The sequence below is a fragment of the Netta rufina genome (genome assembly GCF_964035555.1).
Source record: "Netta rufina genome assembly, chromosome: 37".
In the NCBI taxonomy this organism is placed as follows: domain Eukaryota; kingdom Metazoa; phylum Chordata; class Aves; order Anseriformes; family Anatidae; genus Netta; species Netta rufina.
The window spans coordinates 367,339-389,488 of NC_140161.1; the positions used below are offsets into that span (position 1 = coordinate 367,339).

A 22,150-nucleotide genomic window follows, 5' to 3' on the forward strand; every position below is an offset into this window, starting at 1 on the left:
AGGCGGCGGGGAGGAGGAGGAGGAGGAGGAGGAGGAGGGAGGCGCAAGATGGCGGACGGGGAGGAGGTGACGCTGGACGGGCGGCCGCTGCATCTGCTGCGCGTGGCCGACCTGAAGGCGGCCCTGGAGCGCCGGGGGCTGGCCAAGAGCGGGCAGAAGAGCGCCCTGGTCAAGAGGCTGCGAGGGGTGAGCGCCGGGGGGGGACGCGGGAAGGGGACGGGGGAAGATGGCGGCGGGGGGAGAGGGGAAGGGGGAAAGAGCGGGGGTGAGGGGGTGCTGAGGGGGTTCGGGGGGGTTACGAGGTGTTTTTGGGGGAGTTCTGAGGGGATTTAGGGGGGCCTGAGGGGCTTTGGGGAGTTTATGAGAGGTTTTGAGGGGATTTGGCGTGTTTATGAGGTGTTTTTGAGGTGTTTTTGGGGGATCCTGAGGGGATTTAGGGGGGCCTGAGGGGCTTTGGGGGGTCGTGAGGGGATTTGGGGTGTTTAGGAGGTGTTTGTGAGGTGTTTTTAGGGGGTTTTGAGGAGATTTATGGGGTCCCGAGGGGGTTTGGGGAGTTTATGAGAGGTTTTGAGTAGATTTGGAGTGTTTAGGAGGTGTTTTTGAGGTGTTTTTAGGGGGTGCTGAGGGGATTTAGGGGGTCCTGAGGGGGTTTGGGGTGTTTTTGAGGGGTTTTGAGGAGTTTCGAGGGGATTTGGGATGTTTATGAAGTGTTTGTGAGGTGTTTTTAGGAGGTTCTGAGGGGGTTTAGGGGGTCCTGAGGGGGTTTGGGGAGTTTTTGAGGGGGTTTGGGGCGTTTTGAGGGGGTTTCGGGTGTTTAGGAGGTGTTTGTGAGGTGTTTTTAGGGAGTCCTGAGGCGATTTAGGGGGTCCTGAGGGGTTTTGGGGAGTTTATGAGAGGTTTTGAGGGGATTTGGGGTGTTTAGGAGGTGTTTTTGAGGTGTTTTTGGGGAGTTCTGAGGGAATTTAGGGGGTCCTGAGGGGGTTTGGGGTGTTTTTGAGGGGTTTTGAGGAGTTTCGAGGGGATTTGGGGTGTTTATGAGGTGTTTTTGAAGAGTTTTGAGGGGATTTGGGGTGTTTAGGAGGTGTTTTTGAGGTGTTTTTGGGGAGTTCTGAGGGAATTTAGGGGGTCCTGAGGGGGTTTGGGGTGTTTTTGAGGGGTTTTGAGGAGTTTCGAGGGGATTTGGGGTGTTTATGAGGTGTTTTTGAAGAGTTTTGAGGGGATTTGGGGTGTTTAGGAGGTGTTTTTGAGGTGTTTTTGGGGAGTTCTGAGGGAATTTAGAGGGTCCTGAGGGGCTTTGGGGGATCGTGAGGGGATTTGGGGTGTTTAGGAGGTGTTTTGGGGGGATCCTGAGGGGATTTAGGGGGTCCTGAGGGGGTTTGGGGTGTTTACAAGGGGATTTGGAGTGTTTAGGAGGTGTTTTTGAGGTGTTTTTGGGGGGTTCTGAGGAGATTTTGGGGGTCGCGAGGGGGTTTGGGGGGGTTTGAGGGGGTTTGGGGTGTTTAGGAGGTGTTTATGAGGTGTTTTTGAGGTGTTTTTAGAGGGTTATGAGGGGATTTAGGGTGTCCTGAGGGCGTTTGGGGAGTTTTTGAGGGGTTTTGAGGAGTTTCGAGGGATTTGGGGTGTTTATGAGGTGTTTTTCGGTGATCCTGAGGAGATTTAGGGGGTCCTGAGGGGATTTTGGGGAGTTTCTGAGAGGATTTAGGGGGTCCTGAGGGGGTTTGAGGAGTTTTGAGGAGATTTGGGGTGTTTATGAAGTGTTTTTGAGGTGTCTTTGGGGGGTTCTGAGGAGACTTTGAGGAGGTCCTGAGGGGATTTACGGGGTCCTGAGGGGGTTTGAGGAGTTTTGAGGGGATTTGGGGTGTTTATGAGGTGTTTTTAGGGGGTCCTGGGGGGATTTTGGGGAGTACTGAGAGGATTTAGGAGGTCCTGAGGAGATTAAGGGAGTCCTGAGGCGGTTTGGGGTCTTTCTGAGGGGTTTTGAGGAGTTTCGAGGAGATTTTGGATGTTTACGTGGTGTTTTTGAGGTGTTTTTAGGGGGTTCTGAGGGGGTTTGAGGAGTTCTGAGGGAGTTTGGGGTGTTTACTGAGGTGTTTATGAGGTGTTTTTGGGGGGTCCTGAGGAGATTAAGGGGGTCCTGAGGGGTTTTGGGGTCTTTCTGATGGGTTTTGAGGAGTTTTGAGGGGATTTGGGATGTTTATGAAGTGTTTGTGAGGTGTTTTTAGGGGGTCCTGAGGAGACTTAGGGCGTCCTGAGGGGGTTTGGGGTGTTTAGGAGGTGTTTTTGAGGTGTTTTTAGGAGGTTCTGAGGAGATTTAGGGGGTCCTGAGGGGATTTCGGCGGTCCTGAGGGCCTTTGAGGAGTTTTGAGGGGATTTGGGGTGTTTATGAGGTGATTTTGGGGGGTCCTGAGGAGATTTTGGGCATTTTCTGAGAGGATTAGGGGGTCCCGAGGGAGTTTGGGGTCTTTCTGAGGGGTTTTGAGGAGTTTTGAGGGGGTTTGGGGTGCTTATGAGGTGTTTTGGGGGTCTTCTGAGGAGATTCTGGGTGTCTTGAGAAGTTTTCTGGTGTTTTTAAGATAGTTTGGGGGGCTTTTGGGGAGATTTTGGGACTTTTGAGAGGGGCTTGAGGTGTTTCTGAGGGGGCCCAGGGTCTTTCTGAGGCAGTTTTTGGGCACTTTTTTGAGGAGATTTGGGTAATTTCTGAGAGAATTTGGGGGTTCCTGAGGAGATTGAGGGATTCCTGAGGGGGTTTGGGGGATTTTGAGGAGATTCTGAGGAGATTTTAGGGGTTTAGGGAAGATTTTGGGGGCTTGGGGAAGATTTTGGGGGCTTGAGGTCGTTTTGAGGAGTTTTGAGAGGATTTGGGGTGTTTATGAGGTGTTTTTGGGGGGCTTCTGAGGAGATTTTTGGGGGTCCTGAGGAGACTTGGGGTGTTTTTGAGGCTGTTTTGGGGGTCCTGAGGGGATTTTGGGGGTTTTCCGGGGGATTTGGGGGATTTCTGAGGGGATTTGGGGGGTCCTGAGGGAGTTTGGGGTCTTAAGAGTTAATTGGGATTTTTCTGAGGGGATTTGGGGTATTTCTGAGAGGATTTGGGATACATTTGAGGAGATTTTAGGGTCAGGTCTTTATAGAATATCTTTATGGCAACTTTTAGGGTGTTTCTGTAGAGATTTTGGGGGGTTTTTGAGGGGATTTGGGGACACCGGGAATTACGGGGACCTATAGAAAAATCCTGTAGCGAGGTTTGGGGCGGTTTTAAGGAGATTTGGGGTTTTATGAGGAGAACTTGTGGAAAAAAAACTATAGAAAATGCCAATAGAGGCGATTTTGGGGTTTCGTGAGGCGATTTTGGGTGTTTTGTGAGGTGATTTTGGGGTTTCGTGAGGCGATTTTGTAGGAAAACCCATAAAAACCCATTCAGTAGTGATTTTGGGGGGAATCATGAGGAGATTTTGTGTTTTTTTTGAGGAAAATTTGTCTTTTTCTGAGGAGATTTAGGTGCGGGGACCCCCAGAGACCCCCCCATCATTATTTTTTGGGGGTATTTTGAGGTGATTTGGGCTTTTTTAAGGAGATTTTGAGGTAAAAACACCACAGAAACCCCGTTTTTGTGAGCTCGGTGAGATTTTTGAGGTAATTTGTGAGAATTTTGGGGTTTCCTGAGGAGAACTTGGGGTAAAAAATTACGATAAACCTTAACGGTAAGTTTTGGGAGGGAAATTTGACGTATTTTGGGTGAATTTTGGGGGTTTTAGGGGTTTTGTTTGTGGGGATGTTTACGGAGATTGAAGAGAAACGGGTTTTTGAGGCGTTTGGGGTGGTTTTGAGGGATTTTTAGCGATTTTCTGAGGTAAATTAAGGTTATTTGAGGCCATAAAAGATGGAGGGAACGGGGAGGGTTGTTTTCACGGTGGGGCTGCCCCAAAATCCCGCTTTTTTCCCCCAAACCCCAGGCGCTGATGCTGGAGAACCTCCAGAAGCACTCCACGCCCCACGCCACCTTCCAGCCCAACTCCCAGGTAAAAAACCCCCCAAACCGCCCCCAAAACCCCCAGAACCCTCCCCAAAACCTCCCCAGCCCCTTGCCCGAGCGTGGTTTTACCCGAAATGGCGTGTTTTTGCCCCAGATTGGGGAGGAGATGAGCCAGAACAGCTTCATCAAGCAGTACCTGGAGAAGCAGCAGGAGCTGCTGCAGCAGCGGCTGGAGCGGGAGGCGCGCGAGGCCGCCGAGCTCGAAGGTGCTTTTTGGGGCCAAATCCGGGGATTTTGGGGTTTTGAACCCCGAAACGGGCACCGGGAGGGGTTGGTGGGGATCCGGGGGCGGGATTTGGGGGCGTTTTGGGGGGTTTTGGGGGGAAATCGGGGGGGATTTGGGGGAGGTTTTTTTGAGGGGGGGGTTGTGGGGGGGATTTGGGGGGAATTAGGGGCATTTGGGGGCGTTTTGAGGGGTTTTGTGAGGAATTAGGGGAATTTGGGGGTGTTTTGAAGGGTTTTAGGAGGGATTTGGGGGCATTTTAAGGGTTTTTGTGAGGAATTAGGGGGGATTTGGGGCGTTTTGGAGGAAATAGGTGGAATTTGGGGGCGTTTTGAGGGGTTTTATGAGGAATTAGGGGGGATTTGGGGGCGTTTTGAGGGAAATTAAGAGGATTTGGGGTCATTTTGAAGGGGTTTTGGGGGAATTAGGGGGAATTCGGGTCATTTAGAGGGGATTTTGGCAAAATTAAGGAGAATTTTGGTCATTTAGAGGGAATTTGGGGGAAATTAAGGAGAATTTGGGTCATTTAGAGGGGATTTGGGGGAAATTAGGGGGAATTTGGGTAATTTAGAGGGGATTTGGGGGAAATTAGGGGGAATTTGTGTAATTTAGAGGGGATTTGGGGGAAATTAATGAGAATTTGGGGTTGTTATGAGGGGATTTGGGTAAAATTAAGGAGAATTTGTGTCATTTAGAGTGGTTTTGGAAGGAATTAGGGGGAATTTGGGTCATTTGGAGGGGATTTGGGTGATATTAAGAGGATTTTGGGTCATTTAGAGGGGATTTGGGTGAAATTAAAGGGGATTTGGGGGGAAATTAGGGGGAATTTGGGTCATTTGGAGGGGTTTTGGGCAAAATTAAGGGCAATTTGGGTCATTTAGAGGGGATTTGGGGGAAATTAGGGGGAATTTGGAGGGGATTTGGGGGAAATTAAAGGGGATTTGGGTCATTTGGAGGGGAATTTGGGGAAATTAAGGAGAATTTGGGTTATTTAGAGGGGATTTGGGGTTGTTACGAGGCATTTTATCGCCATTTGGGGCCATTTTCCCCCCAGGAGGTGCCCAACCCCCCCCCAACCCCAAAAAACCCCCCAAATCCCCCCAAAACCCCCCGTTAACCCCTTCCTCCCCGCAGCCTCGGGCCGCAGCTGCGAGGACTCTGACGAGGAGCCGGGCCGGCGGCCGGAGCGCCGCAGCGAGCGGGTGCGCCAGGTAACCGAAAACACCCCTTTTGGGGCAAAAAACGGCGATTTGGGGGCTTCTAAAACTTCTTATTTTCGGCTTCAGGGCCGAAAAAGCCCCCGAGGGGCCCCCCCGGGGCCGGCGCCGCCCCCCCCAGGAGGAGGAGGAGGAGGAAGAGGAGGAGGAGGAGGAGGAGGAGGAAGACGACGAGGAGGAGGAGCCTGAGGCCACGCCCCTCGGCGAGGCCCCGCCCCCTCAGCAAGCCCCACCCCCTCAGGAAGCCCCGCCCCCCTCTGAAGCCCCGCCCCCATGCGAGGCCCCCACTGTGGAGCCTCAACCCCAGCCAGAAGCCCCGCCCCCTTCCGAGGCCACACCCCCTTCTGAAGCCCCGCCCATTTCTGAGGCCCCTCCCCCTTCTGAAGACACGGCCCCCATGGAGACCACGCCCCCACCCGAAGCCACGCCCCCTCCGGAGGCCCCTCCCCTTTCTGAGGGTGCCCCACAAGCTGAAGCCACGCCCCCTGTCAAAGAAACCACGCCCCCCGTTGAGGCCACGCCCCCTCCTGAAGCCACTCCCCCTTCTGAAGCCCCTCCTGCTGAGGCCACGCCCCCTCGCGAGGCCACACCCACCAGCGAGACTCCGCCCCCTCCCACCCAGGCCCCGCCCACCAGCGCCTCCCCCCTTGCCCCCCTCCCCTGTCAGAAGGGGCAGGGCTGACCCAGGCCACGCCCCCCGCTGAGGCCACGCCCACCAGCGAGGCCCCGCCCCCGTCGCCGTCCTCCTCCGGCTCCTCCTCCCCCGGGAGCTCCCCCGGGACTGGGACGGTGAGAGGGGAACTGGGGGCACTGGGGGGGACTGGGGGGACTGGGGGATACTGGGAGGGGAAAATGGGGGTTACTGGGAGGGACTGGGGGATACTGGGAGGGAACTGGGAGGGGAAATGGGGGCACTGGGATATACTGGGAGGGACTGGGAGGGGATGGGAGGGGAAATGGGGGTTACTGGGAGGGACTGGGGGTGCCTGGGGGGGCAACTGGGGGCACTGGGAGGGGAAATGGGGGGGACTGGGAGCACTGGGAGGGACTGGGGAGGGAAATGGGGGCACTGGGAGGGACTGGGAGGGGTTTGGGGGTTACTGGGAGGGACTGGGATGGACTGGGGGGGGATTGGGGGGCACTGGGATATACTGGGAGGGGACTGGGAAGGGTTTGGGGGTTACTGGGGGGCACTGGGAGGGCCTGGGGCCGTTGCTGGTCCTTACTGGGAGCACTGGTCCTTACTGGTGCCCCCTGACCCCGCCCCTCCCCCGCAGGGCCCCCAGCAGGAGCCGGAAACACGGTGAGAGGGGGAGGGGCGGGGGGGGGGGGGGCACTTATGGGGCAGCTGTGGGGTGGTTATGGGGCACTTATGGGGCTGGGGGGTCCTTATGGGGTCTCTATGGGGCCCTATGGGGTGGTTGTGGGGCGCTGTGGGGCAGCTATGGGGCTCTATAGGGCTCTATGGGGTCGCTATGGGGCACTATGGGGTGGTTGTGGGGCGCTATGGGGCAGCTATGGGGCCCTATGGGGCTCTATGGGGTGCTGTAGGGCAGCTATAGGGCCCTGTAGGTTCCTATGGGGCGTCTATGGGGTGGTTATGGGGTGAAAGGGGGCCTTATGGGGCAGCTGTGGGTCCCTATGGGGTCCCTATGGGGTCGCTATAGGGCTCTATGGGGCACAGTGGGGTTTCTATGGGGCGCTGTGGGGTGCTTATGGGGCACTATGGGTCTCAATGGGGTCTCTATGGGGTGCTGTGGGGCTCTATGGGGTGGTTATGGGGTCTCTATGGGGCCTCTGGGGCTCTATGGGGCCCTATAGGTCTCTATGGGGTCTCTATAGGGCTCTATGGGGCACAGGGGGGTCCCTATGGGTCTCTGTGGGGCCCTATAGGGCACTGCGGGGTGGCTGTGGGGCCTTATGGGGCGCTATGGGGCTCTATGGGGCACTTATGGGGCGTTATAGGCCCCTATGGGGCACTTATGGGGCTCTATGGGGTCCCTATGGGGCACAGTGGGGCGCTATGGGGCACTATGGGGCATTATGGGGTGGTTATGGGGCGCTGTGGGGCCCTATAGGGCTCTATGGGTCCCTATGGGGTTTCTATAGGGCTCTATGGGGTTTCTATGGGGCCCTATAGGGATCTATGGGGTGCTATGGGGCCCTATAAGGCACTTATGGGGCTCTATGGGGCGCTGTGGGGCTCTATGGGGCCCTATGGGGCGCTATGGGGTGGTTATGGGGCGCTATGGGGCACTTATGGGGCGCTATGGGGTGGTTATGGGGCGCTATGGGGCGCTATGGGGCGCTATGGGTCCCTATGGGGTCCCTATGGGGTCCCTGTGGGGCCGGGGTCTCTCCGGGTCCCCTCCCCCTCCCCCCCCCCCTCCCCTCCCCCCCCCCCGGTGCCGCGTTGGGCCCCGCCCCCCCCCGCGCGGGGGCTGCTGGGTAAGCGGCAAGATGGCCGCCCCGGCACGGCGCCCGGCCCCACAATAGAGGGGTGAGGGGGGGGGGGGGGGAAGCTATGGGGCGGGGGGGAAATCTATGGGGCGGGATCTATGGGGCGGGGGGATGTGGGGCGGGAGCTGTGGGGCTGGGAAATTATGGGGTGGGAGATGTGGGGCTGGGGGGGGATCTGTGGGCTGGGGGGGATGTGGGGCAGGATCTATGGGGCTGGGGGGCAGCTGTGGGGCTGGGGGGGATCTATGGGGGCCGGGGGGTGGGTGTGGGGCAGGGGGTGGGGCTGGGGGGCTTCTATGGGGCTGGGGGGGGATCTATGGGGCTGGGGGAGGATCTATGGGGCCAGGAGAGAATCTGTGGGGCTGGGGGAGCTGCTGTGGGGCTGGGGGGTGGATCTGTGGGGCTGGGGGGTGGGTCTATGGGGCAGGGAGAAGAATCTATGGGGCTGGGGGCACTTCTGTGGGGCCAGGGGATGAATCTGTGGGGCTGGAGGGACAATCTGTGGGGCTGGGGGTGGATCTATGGGGCCGGAGGAAGAATCTATGGGGCTGGGGGAGGAATCTGTGGGGCTGGGGGAAGAATCTATGGGGCAGGGGGCCAATCTATGGGGCTGGGGTTGGATCTATGGGGCTGGGGGGCTGCTATGGGGCCAACCCTGGGCCTGGAGCCCGATCTAATGGGGCAGAAGCCCCCCCCAGCCCCCCCTTTCTGTGGGGCCAGCCCCACACCTCCCCCCCTCCCCCCTCGCTATGGGGCAGCCCCACTGATCTCCCCCCCCCCTCCCCTCCCCCCCCAGCTCGGAGCCGCCGCTGCCGATGGATTTGGGGCCCCCCCCCTCCCCCCCCCCGGGGCCGCCCCCCCCCCCCGAGCGCCCCCCGGACCCCGAGGTAACGACCCCCAAGTGTGGGGCGGGGGGGGGAGGGGCGGGGGGGGGAGGGGGGAGGGAGCACTTGGGGGGCAGCCCCACATGTGGGGGGTGGGGGGACACTTGGGGGGCAGCCCCAGAGATGTTTGGGGGCCCTATAGGGACTTGGGGGGCAGCCCCATAGGTTTTAGGGTGCCCCACAGATACTTGGGGGGCAGCCCCATAGATCCGTGAGCATCTTCAGGCCCTATAGGGACTTGGGGGGCAGCCCCATAGCGACTTAGGGGGCAGCCCCGTAGATTGGTGAGTGTCTCTGGGCCCTATGGGTACTTGGGGGGCTGCCCCATAGATTTTAGGGTGTCCCATGGGGAGTCGGGGGGCAGCCCCATAGATATTTGGGGGCCCCATAACTACTTGGGGGGCACCCCATAGATTCTAGGGTGTCCCATAGCTACTTGGGGGGCTGCCCCATAGATCCATGACCGTCTCCGGGCCCCATAACTACTTGGGGGGCAGCCCCATAGCTACTTAGGACCCCCACAGCTACTTGGGGGGCTGCCCCATAGATTCTAGGGTGCCCCATAGCCACTTGGGGGGGGGGGCACCCCGTAACTACTTGGGGGGCAGCCCCATAGTTCCGTGAGCATCTCCGGGCCCCATAGCGACTTGGGGGGCAGCCCCATAGATGTGCACCCCATAACTACTTAGGGGGCAGCCCCACAGCCCCCTGAGCACCTCCGGGCCCCCCGCATTTACTTGGGGGGCAGCCCCATAGCGACTCGGGGGGCACCCCATAACTACTTGTGGGGCAGCCCCACACTTGTGGGGCACCCCCCACTTATGGGGCGCGCCGCCCCCCACCGCCTCCCCCTCCCCGCCCCCTTTTTCTCCCCCCCCCCCACCTCCTCTGCCTCACTTAGGGGGTGCCCCACACCCCCCCCACCCCACACCCCGTGCCCCATAGATGTGGGGCGGGCCCCCCCCCCGCCCCCCCGCCTGCCCCACACTTGTGGGGCAGCCCCACGGATCTCCGGGACCCCCCAACGTCTCTCTTTTGGGCACCCAGCGCTGGCTGACGGAGCCCCCCCCCCGCCGCCGCCGCCCCGCGCCCCACACTTGGGGGGCGCCCCACGGCCGGAGCTGCGCGACCCCCAAGTGCCTCCTCCCGCCGCCGCCCCCGGGACCTCGACGCCCCACGGCGACCCACAAGTGCCCCACGGCGTCCCACAGCGCCCCACAAGTGCCCCCCCCCAAGGACTCGGCCCGCACCAAAGGGGGCCGGGCCTCCCGAAGCCACTTATGGGGCGCCCCATAGATCCGCGGGACCCACAAGTGCTACTTAGGGGGCGCCCCATAGATCCTTGGGACCCCCAGCTGCTACTTAGGGGGCACCCCACAGAACTCAGAGCCCCGTAGCGCCACTTATGGGGCACGCCGCGGACTCCAGGACCCACAAGTTCTACTTATGGGGCACCCCATAGATCCTCGGGACCCCCAACCGCTACTTATGGGGCACCCCACAGACTCCAGGACCCACAAGTGCTACTTATGGGGAGCTCAAGACCCACAACTGCTACTTATGGGGCGCCCCATAGATCCGCGGGCCCCATAGCGTCACTTATGGGGCACCCCACAGATGCTCGAGACCCGCAAGTGCTACTTATGGGGCGCCCCACGGATCCTCAGGACCCATAACTGCCACTTATGGGGTGCCCCACGGATCCTCTGGACTGAAAATCGCTACTTATGGGGCACCCCACAGAATTCAGAGCCCCACAGCACCACTTATGGGGCACGCCGCTGACTCCAGGCCCCATAGCGCCACTTATGGGGCACCCCACAGATGCTCGAGACCCACAAGTGCTACTTATGGGGTGCCCCACGGACTCCAGGACCCACAAATGCTACTTATGGGGCGCCCCAGAGATTCTCAAGACCCACAAGTGCTACTTTGGGGGCACCCCACAGATCATTGGGACCCCCAACCGCTACTTATGGGGCACGCCACGGACTCCAGGCCCCACAGCGCCACTTATGGGGCGCCCCACGGATCCTCAGGACTGAAAACCGCTACTTATGGGGCGCTCCATAGATTCTCGGGACCCCCAAGTGCTACTTATGGGGCACCCCACAACTGCTCAGGACTGAAAACTGCCACTTTTGGGGCGCCCCACAGATCTCAAGACCCACAAGTGCTACTTTTGGGGCGCCCCACGGATCTCCGGGCCCCATAGCGCCACTTATGGGGCACCCCACGGATGCTTGGGACTGAAAGCTGTCACTTATGGGGCACCCCAGAGATTTTCGGGACGCCCAACCGCTACTTATGGGGCACCCCACGGACTCCAGGACCCCCAAGTGCTACTTATGGGGCACCCCATAGATCCTCAAGACTGACAATCACTACTTATGGGGCAAAACCTCACTTATGGGGCACGCCGTGGACTCCAGGACCCCCAAACCGTTACTTATGGGGCACCCCACAGATCTCCAGCCCCCCAACTGCTACTTAGGGGGCACCCCACAGCTGCTCGGGACCCCAAAACCTCACTTATGGGGCACCCCACGGACTCCGGGACCCACAAGCGCTACTTATGGGGCACCCCACAGATCATTGGGACCCCAAAACCTCACTTATGGGGCACGCCGTGGACTCCAGGACCCCCAAGTGCCACTTATGGGGCACCCCACAGATCCTCAGAACCCCCAACTGCTACTTATGGGGCGCCCCACGGATCTCAAGACCCACAAGCGCTACTTATGGGGCACCCCACAGATCCTCGGGACCCCAAAACCTCACTTATGGGGCACGCCACGGACTCCAGGACCCCCAAATCCTACTTGTGGGGCACCCCATAGATCCTCGGGACCCCCGGCTGCTACTTAGGGGGCACCCCACAGATCTCCAGCCCCCCAACCGCCACTTAGGGGGCGCCCCACGGACTCCGGGACCCCAAAAGCTCACTTATGGGGCACCCCACGGACTCGAGGACCCCCAAATGTCACTTATGGGGCACCCCACGGAACCTCAGGACCCCCAAGTGCCACTTGTGGGGCACCCCACGGATGCTCAGGACCCCCCCAAATCCCACTTGTGGGGCACCCCACGGACCTCCCGGCTCGCTGGCGCCACTTGGGGGGCGCCCCATAGATCCTCAGGACCCCCAAGTACCACTTATGGGGCGCCCCATAGATCCCAGGACCCCATAGCCTCACTTATGGGGCGCCCCACAGATCCTCAGGACCACATAGCCTCATTTATGGGGCGCCCCATGGATCCCAGGACCCCCCTGTTCTACTTATGGGGCGCCCCATAGATCCTCTGGGCCCCATAGCCTCACTTATGGGGCGCCCCACGGATTTTGGAGCCCCATAGACGTTACTTATGGGGCGCCCCATAGATCCTAGGACCCCCAAGTACTACTTATGGGGCACCCCATAGATCCTCAGGGCCCCATACAGTCACTTATGGGGCGCCCCACAGATTCTGGAGCCCCATAGCCTCACTTATGGGGCGCCCCATAGATTTTCTGGGCCCCACAGCGTTACTTATGGGGCGCCCCATAGATCCCCAGACCCCCAATTCCCACTTAGGGGGCGCCCCACAGCCCCCTCCCAATCCCGCCCCACACTTATGGGGCGCCCCACATATCCCTGGCCCCGCCCCCTCCCTCCCATTGGCGGCCACCGCTTGGCCCCGCCCCCTGGCGATGACATCACAAGCCCCGCCCCCTCCCCCCATTCCCCCCCCTTCCTGATACCGCCCGCTAAGGGGGAGGGGAGGGAGGGGGCGGAGCCAAGCGGCACGAAGGGGCGTGGCCTACCGCAAGCCACGCCCCCCGTGGTGACTCCGCCCCCTTCCGGGTCCCCCCCTCCCTCCCCCCCCCCCCAGGCCCAGCCCAAGGCCTTCAAGAGGAAGATCGCCCTGCTGGGTGAGAGGGGCGGGGCTTGCGGAGGGGGCGGGGCCTCGGGGAGGGGGCGGGGCTTAAGGGGAGGGAGTGGCCAGGGAGGGGGCGGGGCTAAAAGGGGCTGGGAGGGGGTTAAAGGGACGGGGAGGGAGGTAAAGGAGGGGGGCGGGGCTTAAAGGGAGGGGCGGGGCTTAAGGGAGGGGCGTGGTGTGGTGGGCGGGGTTTGGGGGTGGGCGGGGCTTTTGTATGCAAATTAGTTGGTGGAATGGGGGTATTGGGGCGGGGCTTAAAGGAAGGGTGGGGCTTGATAAAAGGGGCGTGGCTTAAGGGAGGGGGCGTGGCTTGATGGGAGGGGCGTGGTCTGGTGTAAGGGGCGGGGTTTAGGGATGGGTGTGGCTTTGTATGCAAATGAGATGGCATCAGGAGGGAAAGGGGAAGGGTTTGGGGAATAGGGAGGGGGCGGGGCTTAAAGGGAGGGGTGGGGCTTGAAGGATGGGGTGTGGTTTGAGGGAGGGGGCGTGGCCTGGTGCTTGTGGGCGGGGTTTGTGAGTGGGCGTGGCTTCATATGCAAATTAGGTGACGTCATCGGAGCCACAGGTAGGCTCCAGGAAGGGGGGGGGGGGGGTAGCGGAGGGGGCGTGGCTCGTTCCGTCAAGGGGGCGTGCCCAGCCCTGACCCCGCCCCCCCGGCGCTCTCTCCCCACCAATGGCAGCCAAGGGGGCGGGGCCGGAGGCGGCGGAGGCGGGGCCGGCGGCGGGGGGCGGGGCGGAAGCGGCGCTGGGGGGCGAGCACGGCCTGCGGGGCGCGGAGACCCTGCATCAGCATCAGCACCGAGTCCCTCAAGGTCAGCCAAAATCTCCCTTTTTCGCCCCAAAACGCGCCCGGCACCACCCGGCACCACCCCGGGGGGGTGGAAGGACGGAAATCGGGCAGAAATTGGGGGAAAATCCGGCCCAAATGGAGCAAATCGGGCACAAAGAGGCTAAATCCTATAAATTGGACTCGTGTTGGACCCAAATTGGCCCTAAATAGACCCAAAATGGACCCAAATCATCCCAAAGAGGGCAAATGCCAAGAATTGGACCCAAATCAGACCCAAATTGGTCGTAAATTGGCCCAAATTGGCCCTAAATTGGCCCCAAAGAGAGCAAATCCTATAGGTTGGTGCCAGGTTGGACCCAAATTGGCCCTAAATAGACCCAAAATGGAGCCAAGTGAGCCCAAAGAGGGTAAATGCCAAAAATTGGACCCAAATTGGACCCAAATCTGCTGCAAAATGTCCCAAATTGACCCTAAATTGGCCCCAAAGAGAGCAAATCCCATAGGTTGGTGCCAGGTTGGACCCAAATTTGCCCTAAATAGACCCAAAATGGACCCAAGTGAGCCCAAAGAGGGCAAATACCAAAAATTGGACCCAAATTAGACCAAAATCTGCTCCAAATTGATCAAAATTGGCTCCAAAATGGACCCAAAGGTGCCAAATCCTACAGATTGGTGCCATGTAGGACCCAAAATGGCCCTAAATAGACCCAAATTGGAGCCAAATGACCTGAAAGAGGTCAAATTCCAAAAATTGGCCCCAAACTGGGTCTGACTCTGCCCCAAATTGGCCCAAAAATGCTCCAAATTGACCCCAAAGACACCAAATCCTATAAATTGGTCTCGAATTGGACCCAAATTGGCCCTAAATAGACCCAAAATGGACCTAAGTGGTCCCAAAGAGGTCAAATACCAAAAATGGGACCCAAATCGGACCCAAATTGGTCAAAAATTGGCCCAAAAGACACAAAGTCCTATAAATTGGGGCCATGTTGGACCTGAATCCTATGGATTGACCCCAAATCCGCCCCAAATTGCCCCAAAATAGACCTAAAATGACCCAATCCTGCAAATTGGCCCCAAATCTTCCCCAAATCCACCCCAAATTCTCCCAAAATGATCCTAAAAGCCCCAAATCCTCCAAATTGACCCCCAAATCCCCCCAAATTGCCCCAAAATGGTCCCAAATCCACTCGAAAAGCCCCAAATCCTCCAAATCTGCCCCAAATTCCCTCAAAACACCCCAAAAAGCCCCAAATCCTCCAAATTGACCCCAAATCCCCCCAAATTGCCCCAAATCCCCCCCAAAAGCCCCAAATCCTACAATTTCACCCCAAATTCCCCCAAAATGACCCCAAAAGCCCCAAATCCTCCAAATTGCCCCCAAACGGTCCCAAATCCACTCGAAAACCCCCAAAATCCCTCAAACTCACCCCAAACCCCCCGAAACCCCCCAAACCCCCCCAAAATTGCCCCAAACCCCCCGAATTCCCCCCAAACCCCCCCAAATCCCCCGCTCTCCCCCTCCCGGCCCCCTGGGCCCCCTCTCCAATTTCCGATTTGCCCAAAATCGCCGTTTTTCGCCCCAAACGCAGGGCCTGATCCCGGCGCGCGCCCCCCCCCAGGAGGCGGTGGTGGAGCTGCACCCCCCGGGGGACATCGAGGAGGAGGACGAGGGGGGCGGGGCCTCGGCCGTGACGTCACCGGGGGCGGAGCCGCAAGCCCCGCCCCCCCTGAAGATCTGCCGCACCGTCACCCAGGTCGGGAATTGCCCAAAACCGCCGGAATTGGCCCCAAAATTCCGCCCCCCCCCCCCTAACTCTGCCCCTCCCCCCCCAGGTGGTGCCGGAGAACGGGCGGGGGGGGGAGGGGGAGGAGGGAGGGGGCGTGGCCAACGCCGAGCCCCGCCCCCCGGCCCCGCCCCCCGCCGCTGTCGGCCACGCCCCCCTCGGCGCTGGCTCCGCCCCGCCCGCCGCTGGCCCCGCCCCCCCCGCCGGCGGGGGCCCCTCCCTGCAGGGCGGAGAGGAGGAGCAGAAGGGTACTGGGGGGACTGGGATATACTGGGAGGGGACTGGGAGGGACTGGGGGGAACTGGGGGGGACTGGGAGGGACTGGGATATACTGGGAGGGGGTTTGGGGGTTACTGGGAGGGACTGGGATATACTGGGGGGGACTGGGAGGGTCTGGGGGGGGACTGGGAGATACTGGGAGGGACTGGGAGGGACTGGGGGGGACTGGGAGGGACTGGGAGGGACTGGGGGGGACTGGGAGGGACTGGGAGGGATTGGGAGGGGACTGGGAGGGGATTGGGGGGGGACTGGGAGATACTGGGAGGGACTGGGAGGGACTGGGATATACTGGGAGGGGACTGGGGATACTGGGATATACTGGGGGGGACTGGGAGGGGTTGGTGGGGTACTGGGATATACTGGGAGGGACTGGGAGGGGACTGGGAGGGACTGGGGGGAACTGGGAGGGGATTGGGGGGGACTGGGAGGGACTGGGATATACTGGGAGGGGACTGGGACTTACTGGGAGGGGGTTTGGGGATACTGGGAGGGGACCTGGGCCATACTGGTCTATACTGGGAGTGACTGGGAGGTACTGGGGGAGGATTTGGGGGTGCTGGGAGGGGGTTTGGGGGTACTGGGAGTCACTGGGAGCTACTGGGAGGGGGTTTGGGGATACTGGGAGCGTGCCAGGGCTATACTGGTCCATACTGGTCCATACTGGTTCATACTGGTTTATACTGGGAAGGGATCTGGGGGTCCTGGGGGGGAATTTGGGGACTCTGGGAGGGGATTTGGGGCTACTGGGAGCTACTGGGAGCTCCTGGGCCTTACTGGTCGGGTCCTTTGGGGCTCTGTGCGGGGCCCCGCCCCTCCCAGTGGCATACTGGTCCCGTACTGGTCCGTACTGGTTCGTACTGGTCCGTACTGGTCCCCTAGGGCGCCGCTCGGTGTCGCAGCAGCGGCGCGGGGCGGGGGTGACGGTGACGATCGACGACCCCGTGCGCCCCGCCCCCGGCCCCTCCCCCCCCCGCGCCCGCCCCACCCCCATCCTGCACCTCTGCAACCTGGTGAGGGGCGGGGCCGGAGGGGGCGGGGCTAAAGGGAGGGGGCGGGGCTAAACGGAGGGGGCGGGGTCTGAGGGGGGAGGGGGCTAAGGGAGGGGGAGGGGGCTAAGGGAGGGGGTGGGGGGAAGGGGAGGAGGCGTGGCCTAAGGGGGGTGGGCGGGGTTAAAGAGGGGGGCGTGGTCTAAAGGAGGGGGGCGTGGTCTGAGGAAAGGGGCGTGGCCTAAGGGAGGAGGAGGGGTCGGAGGGGGCTAAGGGAGGGGATGGGGGTAAGGGGAGGGGGCGTGGCCTAAGGGAGGTGGGCGGGGTTAAAGGGAGGGGGCGGGGCTACACGGAGGTGGGTGGGGTTAGAGGGGAGGGGGCGGGGCTAAAGGGGGTTGGGGTCAGGGGCTAAGGGAGGGGGGGCTAAAGGGAGGGGGAGGGGCTACATGGAGGGGCGTGGTCTGAGGAAAGGGGCGTGGCTAAAGAGAGGTGGGTGGGGTTAAAGGGACGGGGCGGGGCTAAAGAGGGGGCGGGGCTAAAAGGGAGTTGGGGTCGGGGGCTAAGGGAGGTGGGTGGGGTTAAAGGGAGGGGGCGGGGCCTAAGGGAGGGGCGGGGCTACACGGAGGGGGGTGGGGTTAGAGGGAAGGGGCGGAGCTAAATGGAGGGGGCGGGGTTAAAGGGACGGGGTGGGGCTAGAGGGGGTTAAAGGGGGAGCTGGAAACCAATCAAATTTGGGGGGAATTTGGGGGTTTTTGGGTCTGGGGAGTGCAAAAATGGGGAGTTTGGGGTCCTGGAGCCCCTAAAATGGGGAGTTTTGGGTCTAAAAAGCAACAAAAAGGGGTTTGGGGGCTTTGAAGCCCCTAAAATGGGGATTTTTGGGTCTGGAACCCCTAAAACGGGGCCTGGGGGTGTCGGAACCTCCCCCAGTAGGGTCGGAGGGGTCGGGGGCTTGGCTTTTGGGGTGAAAATCCCTAAAAAAGGTGACTTTTGGTGGCCCAGGTGCGTCCGTTCACGCTGGGGCAGCTGAAGGAGCTGCTGGGCCGCACCGGGACCCTGCGGGAGGACGGCTTCTGGATAGACAGGATCAAATCCCACTGCTACGTCACGGTGAGATTAGGGGATTAATATGGGATTAGGGGATTATTGGGGTCATTGGTGTTATAGGGTCATATGGGGTCATTTGGGGTCACTCTGGGGGCTTCTGGATCGACAGGATCAAATCCCACTGCTACGTCACGGTGAGATTACGGGATTAATAGGGGATTATTGGGGTCATATCGGGTCATTGGGGGTGTTATAGGGTCATACGGGGTCATACGGGGTCATATGGGGTCATTTGGGGTCACTCTGGGGGCTTCTGGATCGACAGGATCAAATCCCACTGCTACGTCACGGTGAGATTATGGGATTAATAGGGGATTATGGGGTTATTGGGGTCATTATGGGGTTATTGGGGTCATATGGGGTCATACGGGGTCATATGGGGTCACTCTGGGGTCATTTGGGGTCACTCTGGGGGTTTCTGGATAGACAGGATCAAATCCCACTGCTACGTCACGGTGAGATTAGGGGATTAATATGGGATTATTATGGGATTAGGGGGTCATATGGGGTCATTATGGGGTTATTGGGGTCATATGGGGTCATACGGGGTCATATGGGGTCATTTGGGGTCACTCTGGGGGCTTCTGGATCAACAGGATCAAATCCCACTGCTACATCACGGTGAGATTAGGGGATTAGGGGATTATTATGGGATTATTGGGGTCATTATGGGGTTATTGGGGTCATTGGGGGGGGTTATAGGGTCATATGGGGTCATTTGGGGTCACTCTGGGGGCTTCTGGATCGACAGGATCAAATCCCACTGTTACGTCACGGTGAGATTAGGGGATTAATATGGGATTATTATGGGATTAGGGGATCATTATGGGGTTATTGGGGTCCTTATGGTGTTTATGGTGTTTTGGGGGTGTTTTTGGGGCAGTTATCGGCTGTATATGGTGTTTTTGGGGTGTTATGGGGTATTTTTGGGGTGTTTATGGTGTTTATGTGGTGTTTTTGTGGTGCTGACGCTGTTTTGGGGTGTTTTCGGGATGTTTTTGGGGTTCTGATACTGTTTTTGGGGTGTTTTGGGGGTATTTATGGTGTTTTTGTGGTGTTTTTGGGGGTTCTGACTCTGTTTCGGGGTGTTTTTGGGGTGTTTTTGGGGTGTTTCCGTGGTCCTGACTCATTTTCAGGGTGTTTTTGGGGTGTTTTGGGGGTTCTGACCCTGTTTTTGGGGTGTTTTTGGGGTGTTTTGGGGGTTCTGACCCTGTTTTTGGGGTGTTTTCGGGGTGTTTTTGGGGTCCTGACCCTGTTTTCGGGGTGTTTTTGGGGTGTTTTGGGGGTTCTGACCCTGTTTTTGGGGTGTTTTTGGGGTATTTATGGCGTTTTCTGGGTGTTTTGGGGGTTCTGACCCTGTTTCTGGGGTGTTTTTGTGGTTCTGACTGTTTTTGGGGTTGTTTTTGGGGTGTCCCGCAGTACTCGTCGGTGGAGGAGGCGCTGGCCACGCGGAACGCCCTGCACGGGGTGAAGTGGCCCCAGTCCAACCCCAAGCTGCTGGCGGCCGACTTCGCCGAGCAGGACGAGGTGGGGGGGCTATGGGGGGGATTTGGGGTCGGGGGGGACACGGGGGGGCTATGGGGGGGCTATGGGGGGGTTATGGGGTCTCTGGGGGGGATTTGGGGGGATATGGGGGGGTTATGGGGGGCTATGGGGGGATTTGGGGTGGGTATAGGGGGTTATAGGGGGACATGGGGGGGTAATGGGGGGATTTGGGGGGTTATGGGGTGGGTATGGGGTCTCTATGGGGGCTTATGGGGGGATTTGGGGTGGGTATGGGGGGATTTGGGGGGGTTATGGGGCACTATGGGGTCTCTATGGGGCGCTATGGGGCGCTATGGGGCTCTATGGGGTCCCTATGGGGCACTTATGGGGCTGGGGGGTCCCTATGGGGTCCCTATGGGGCTCTGCGGGCTCCCCAGTGGGCGGAGCCACCCTTGGGGGCGTGTCCACCTCGGTGGGCGTGTCCCCGTGAGGTGGGCGTGCCCCCCTCTAACCCCGCCCCTTTCCCCTCCCCCCCCCCAGCTGGACTTCCACCGGGGCCTCCCCTCCGACACCTCGTGGGCGGGGCCGGGCAGCGCAGGCTCCGCCCCCTCCCCCCTCGCCCCCCACCCCTCCCACCTGGGGCGGGGCGGGGGCGGGGGGGCGGGGCCGGGCGGCGGGGGGGCGGGGCCTGTCCCGGGGGGGGGCGGGGCTGAGGGCGGAGCGCGAGCGGGCCCAGGCCCGGCGGGAGCGGGCGCGGGGGGGAGCGGGAGTGGGACCGCGACAAGGCCCCGCCCCCCCGCTCGCCAAGCCCCGCCCCCGAGCCCGGAGGCCACGCCCACCACCACCACCACGGAGGAGGAGGGGGAGGCTCCGCCCACTCGGCCGCCGGAGGGGGCGGGGCTGGAGGAGGAGGAGGAGCCGGAGGGGGAGGGGGAGGGGCCCGGCCACGCCCCCAGCGCGGAGGGGAGAGGGAGAGGCCACGCCCACGGGAGGGGAGGGCGGAGAAGAGAGGTGAGGGGCGGGGCTTATGGGAGGCGGGGCTTAAGGGGAGAGGAGGGGCTTGAGGAAAGGGGAGGGGAGGAGCCTAAGGGGAGGGGGCGGGGGTTAAGGGGATGGGGTTAAGGGGAGGGGAGGGGCCTAAGGGGAGGGGGCGGGGCTTGAGGGAGGGGTTAAATGGAAGGGGTGGGGCTTAAGGGAAGGGGCGGGGTTTATGGGGAAGGGGAAGGGCCTAAGGAAAAGGGGAGGGGCTTAAAGAGATGGGTTGAAGGGGAGGGGCCTAAGGGAAGGGGAGGGGCTTAATGGGAAAGGGGGAGGGGCTAAAAGGGGTAGGAGGGTTAATGAAGGGGCAGGGCTTAAAGGGCTTAAAGGGAAGGGGTTAAAGGGGTGGGAGGGGCTTAAAGGGTGGGAAAGGGAGAGGGTATGGGAAAAGGGGCGGGGCTAAAAAGGGGAGGGGCTAAATGGCGAGGGGGCGGGGCTAAAACAATAGGGGAGGGACTAAGGGTGGAGGGGGCGGGGTTTAAGAGGAGGTGGGCGGGGCTTGTTGGAAGCTTAACAGCAGGCTATAAAGGGCAAGGGGCGGGGCTAAAAGGGAAAGGGGCGGGGTTTGGGGCTCGGGAGGGAAGGGGGCGTGTCCTGACGAGGCCCCGCCCCCAGAGAAGCCGCCCGAGGAGCCCCCGGCCAAGCTGTTGGACGACCTCTTCCGCAAGACCAAGGCGGCGCCCTGCATCTATTGGCTGCCGCTCACCGACAGCCAGGTGGGCGGGGCCTGGGGGGCGGGGACACACCCGGGGGGCGTGGCCTCGGACAATGGGCGTGGTTACGGCGTGGGCGGGGCCTCCTGAAAGGGGGCATGGGGGGGAGAAGCGCTGTGGCTTTAAGGGGAGGGGGCGTGGTCTGGGGAAGTGGGCGTGGTTACTAAAGGGGCGTGGTTAGAGCCAGTGGGCGTGGTCACGGGGGTGGGCGTGGCTCCCTATGGGTGGGGCTTCCCCTTTGTGCTCCCTCCAAGTGCTTCTATATAAGGGGGTGGGTGGGGTTTGGAGGGAGTGGGCGTGGCTTGTGGGTGTTGGGCGTGGCCTGGGGTGGGCGTGGCGACTTGGGGGCGTGTCTATGAGGTGGGCGGGGCCCCTTTGAGTCCCCTCCTAACCCTGTATGTAAGGGGAGTGGGTTGGGTTCTGGGGGGTGGGCGTGGCCTAAAGCGGTTGGGCGGGGCCTAGGCTGACTGGGCGTGGTCTACGGTGGGTGTGGCCATCTTGTGGGCGTGGCTACGAGGTGGGCGTGGCCTCTTTGCGCCCCTGCTCCCACCCTAACTCTGGATCCATGCGGGTTGTAGGGGGGTGGGCGTGGTTTAAAGCTGGTGGGCGTGGCTTACGGGTGGCGGGCGGGTCCCAAGGTGGGCGTGTCCTCGCGGTGGGCGTGCCTGACTGCAGGCCCCGCCCCTTTCCCCCAGTTCATCCAGAAGCAGGCGGAGCGAGCGGCCCGGGCCCGGGAGCGGGAGCGGCGGCGCAAGGAGCAGGAGGAGGAGGAGCAGCGGCTGCGGGGGGGCGGGGCCAGCGCCAAGCGGGGCGGGGCCGGGGGCGGGGCCAGCTCGCGGGACCGCCCCCCTCCGCCCCCGCCCCCTCCGCCGCCCCCCCCGCCCTCCTCGCAAGGCTCCGCCCCCGGCTCCGCCCCCTCCTCCTCCTCCTCGGCCCCGCCCCCCCCCTCCCGCCGGGACCCCCCCAAGCGCCGCAGCCGCAGCCGCAGCACCCCCCTGAGGGACCGGGGGGGCCGCCGCTGAACGGCCCCAAAAACCGCCTTTTTCGACCCAAAATCGCCACGGCCGCGCCCCTCGCCTCACGCCCCGCCCCCTCTCGGCCCCGCCCACCCGACCCGGCCCCTCCCCCCTTTCCCCCTCCCGCGGTTGAGAATAAAAAGAGAGAAGGAAGAAATTGGGGGGTTTTGGGGGAAAACTGGGGGCTTTTGGGGGGGTTTGGGTTTTTTTGGGGTCC

At 61.1% G+C, this 22,150-nt stretch overlaps 1 protein-coding gene across 1 annotated transcript; it reads left to right on the top strand.

Annotated features, from left to right (window-relative positions):
- Positions 1 to 22,076, top strand: ACIN1 (apoptotic chromatin condensation inducer 1). The gene is given in 22 exon segments (XM_084304244.1): positions 1 to 186; positions 3,951 to 4,016; positions 4,125 to 4,236; positions 5,388 to 5,464; positions 5,540 to 5,544; positions 5,546 to 6,145; positions 6,148 to 6,259; positions 6,748 to 6,773; positions 8,727 to 8,817; positions 12,688 to 12,727; positions 13,416 to 13,459; positions 13,461 to 13,547; positions 15,118 to 15,282; positions 15,362 to 15,560; positions 16,471 to 16,601; positions 17,577 to 17,684; positions 19,101 to 19,208; positions 19,707 to 19,850; positions 19,852 to 19,923; positions 19,925 to 20,177; positions 20,820 to 20,920; positions 21,613 to 22,076. Coding segments are annotated over 22 exon segments (3,006 nt in total). The 5' UTR covers positions 1 to 48; the 3' UTR covers positions 21,940 to 22,076.
- Positions 22,077 to 22,150: the final 74 nt, after the last annotated feature.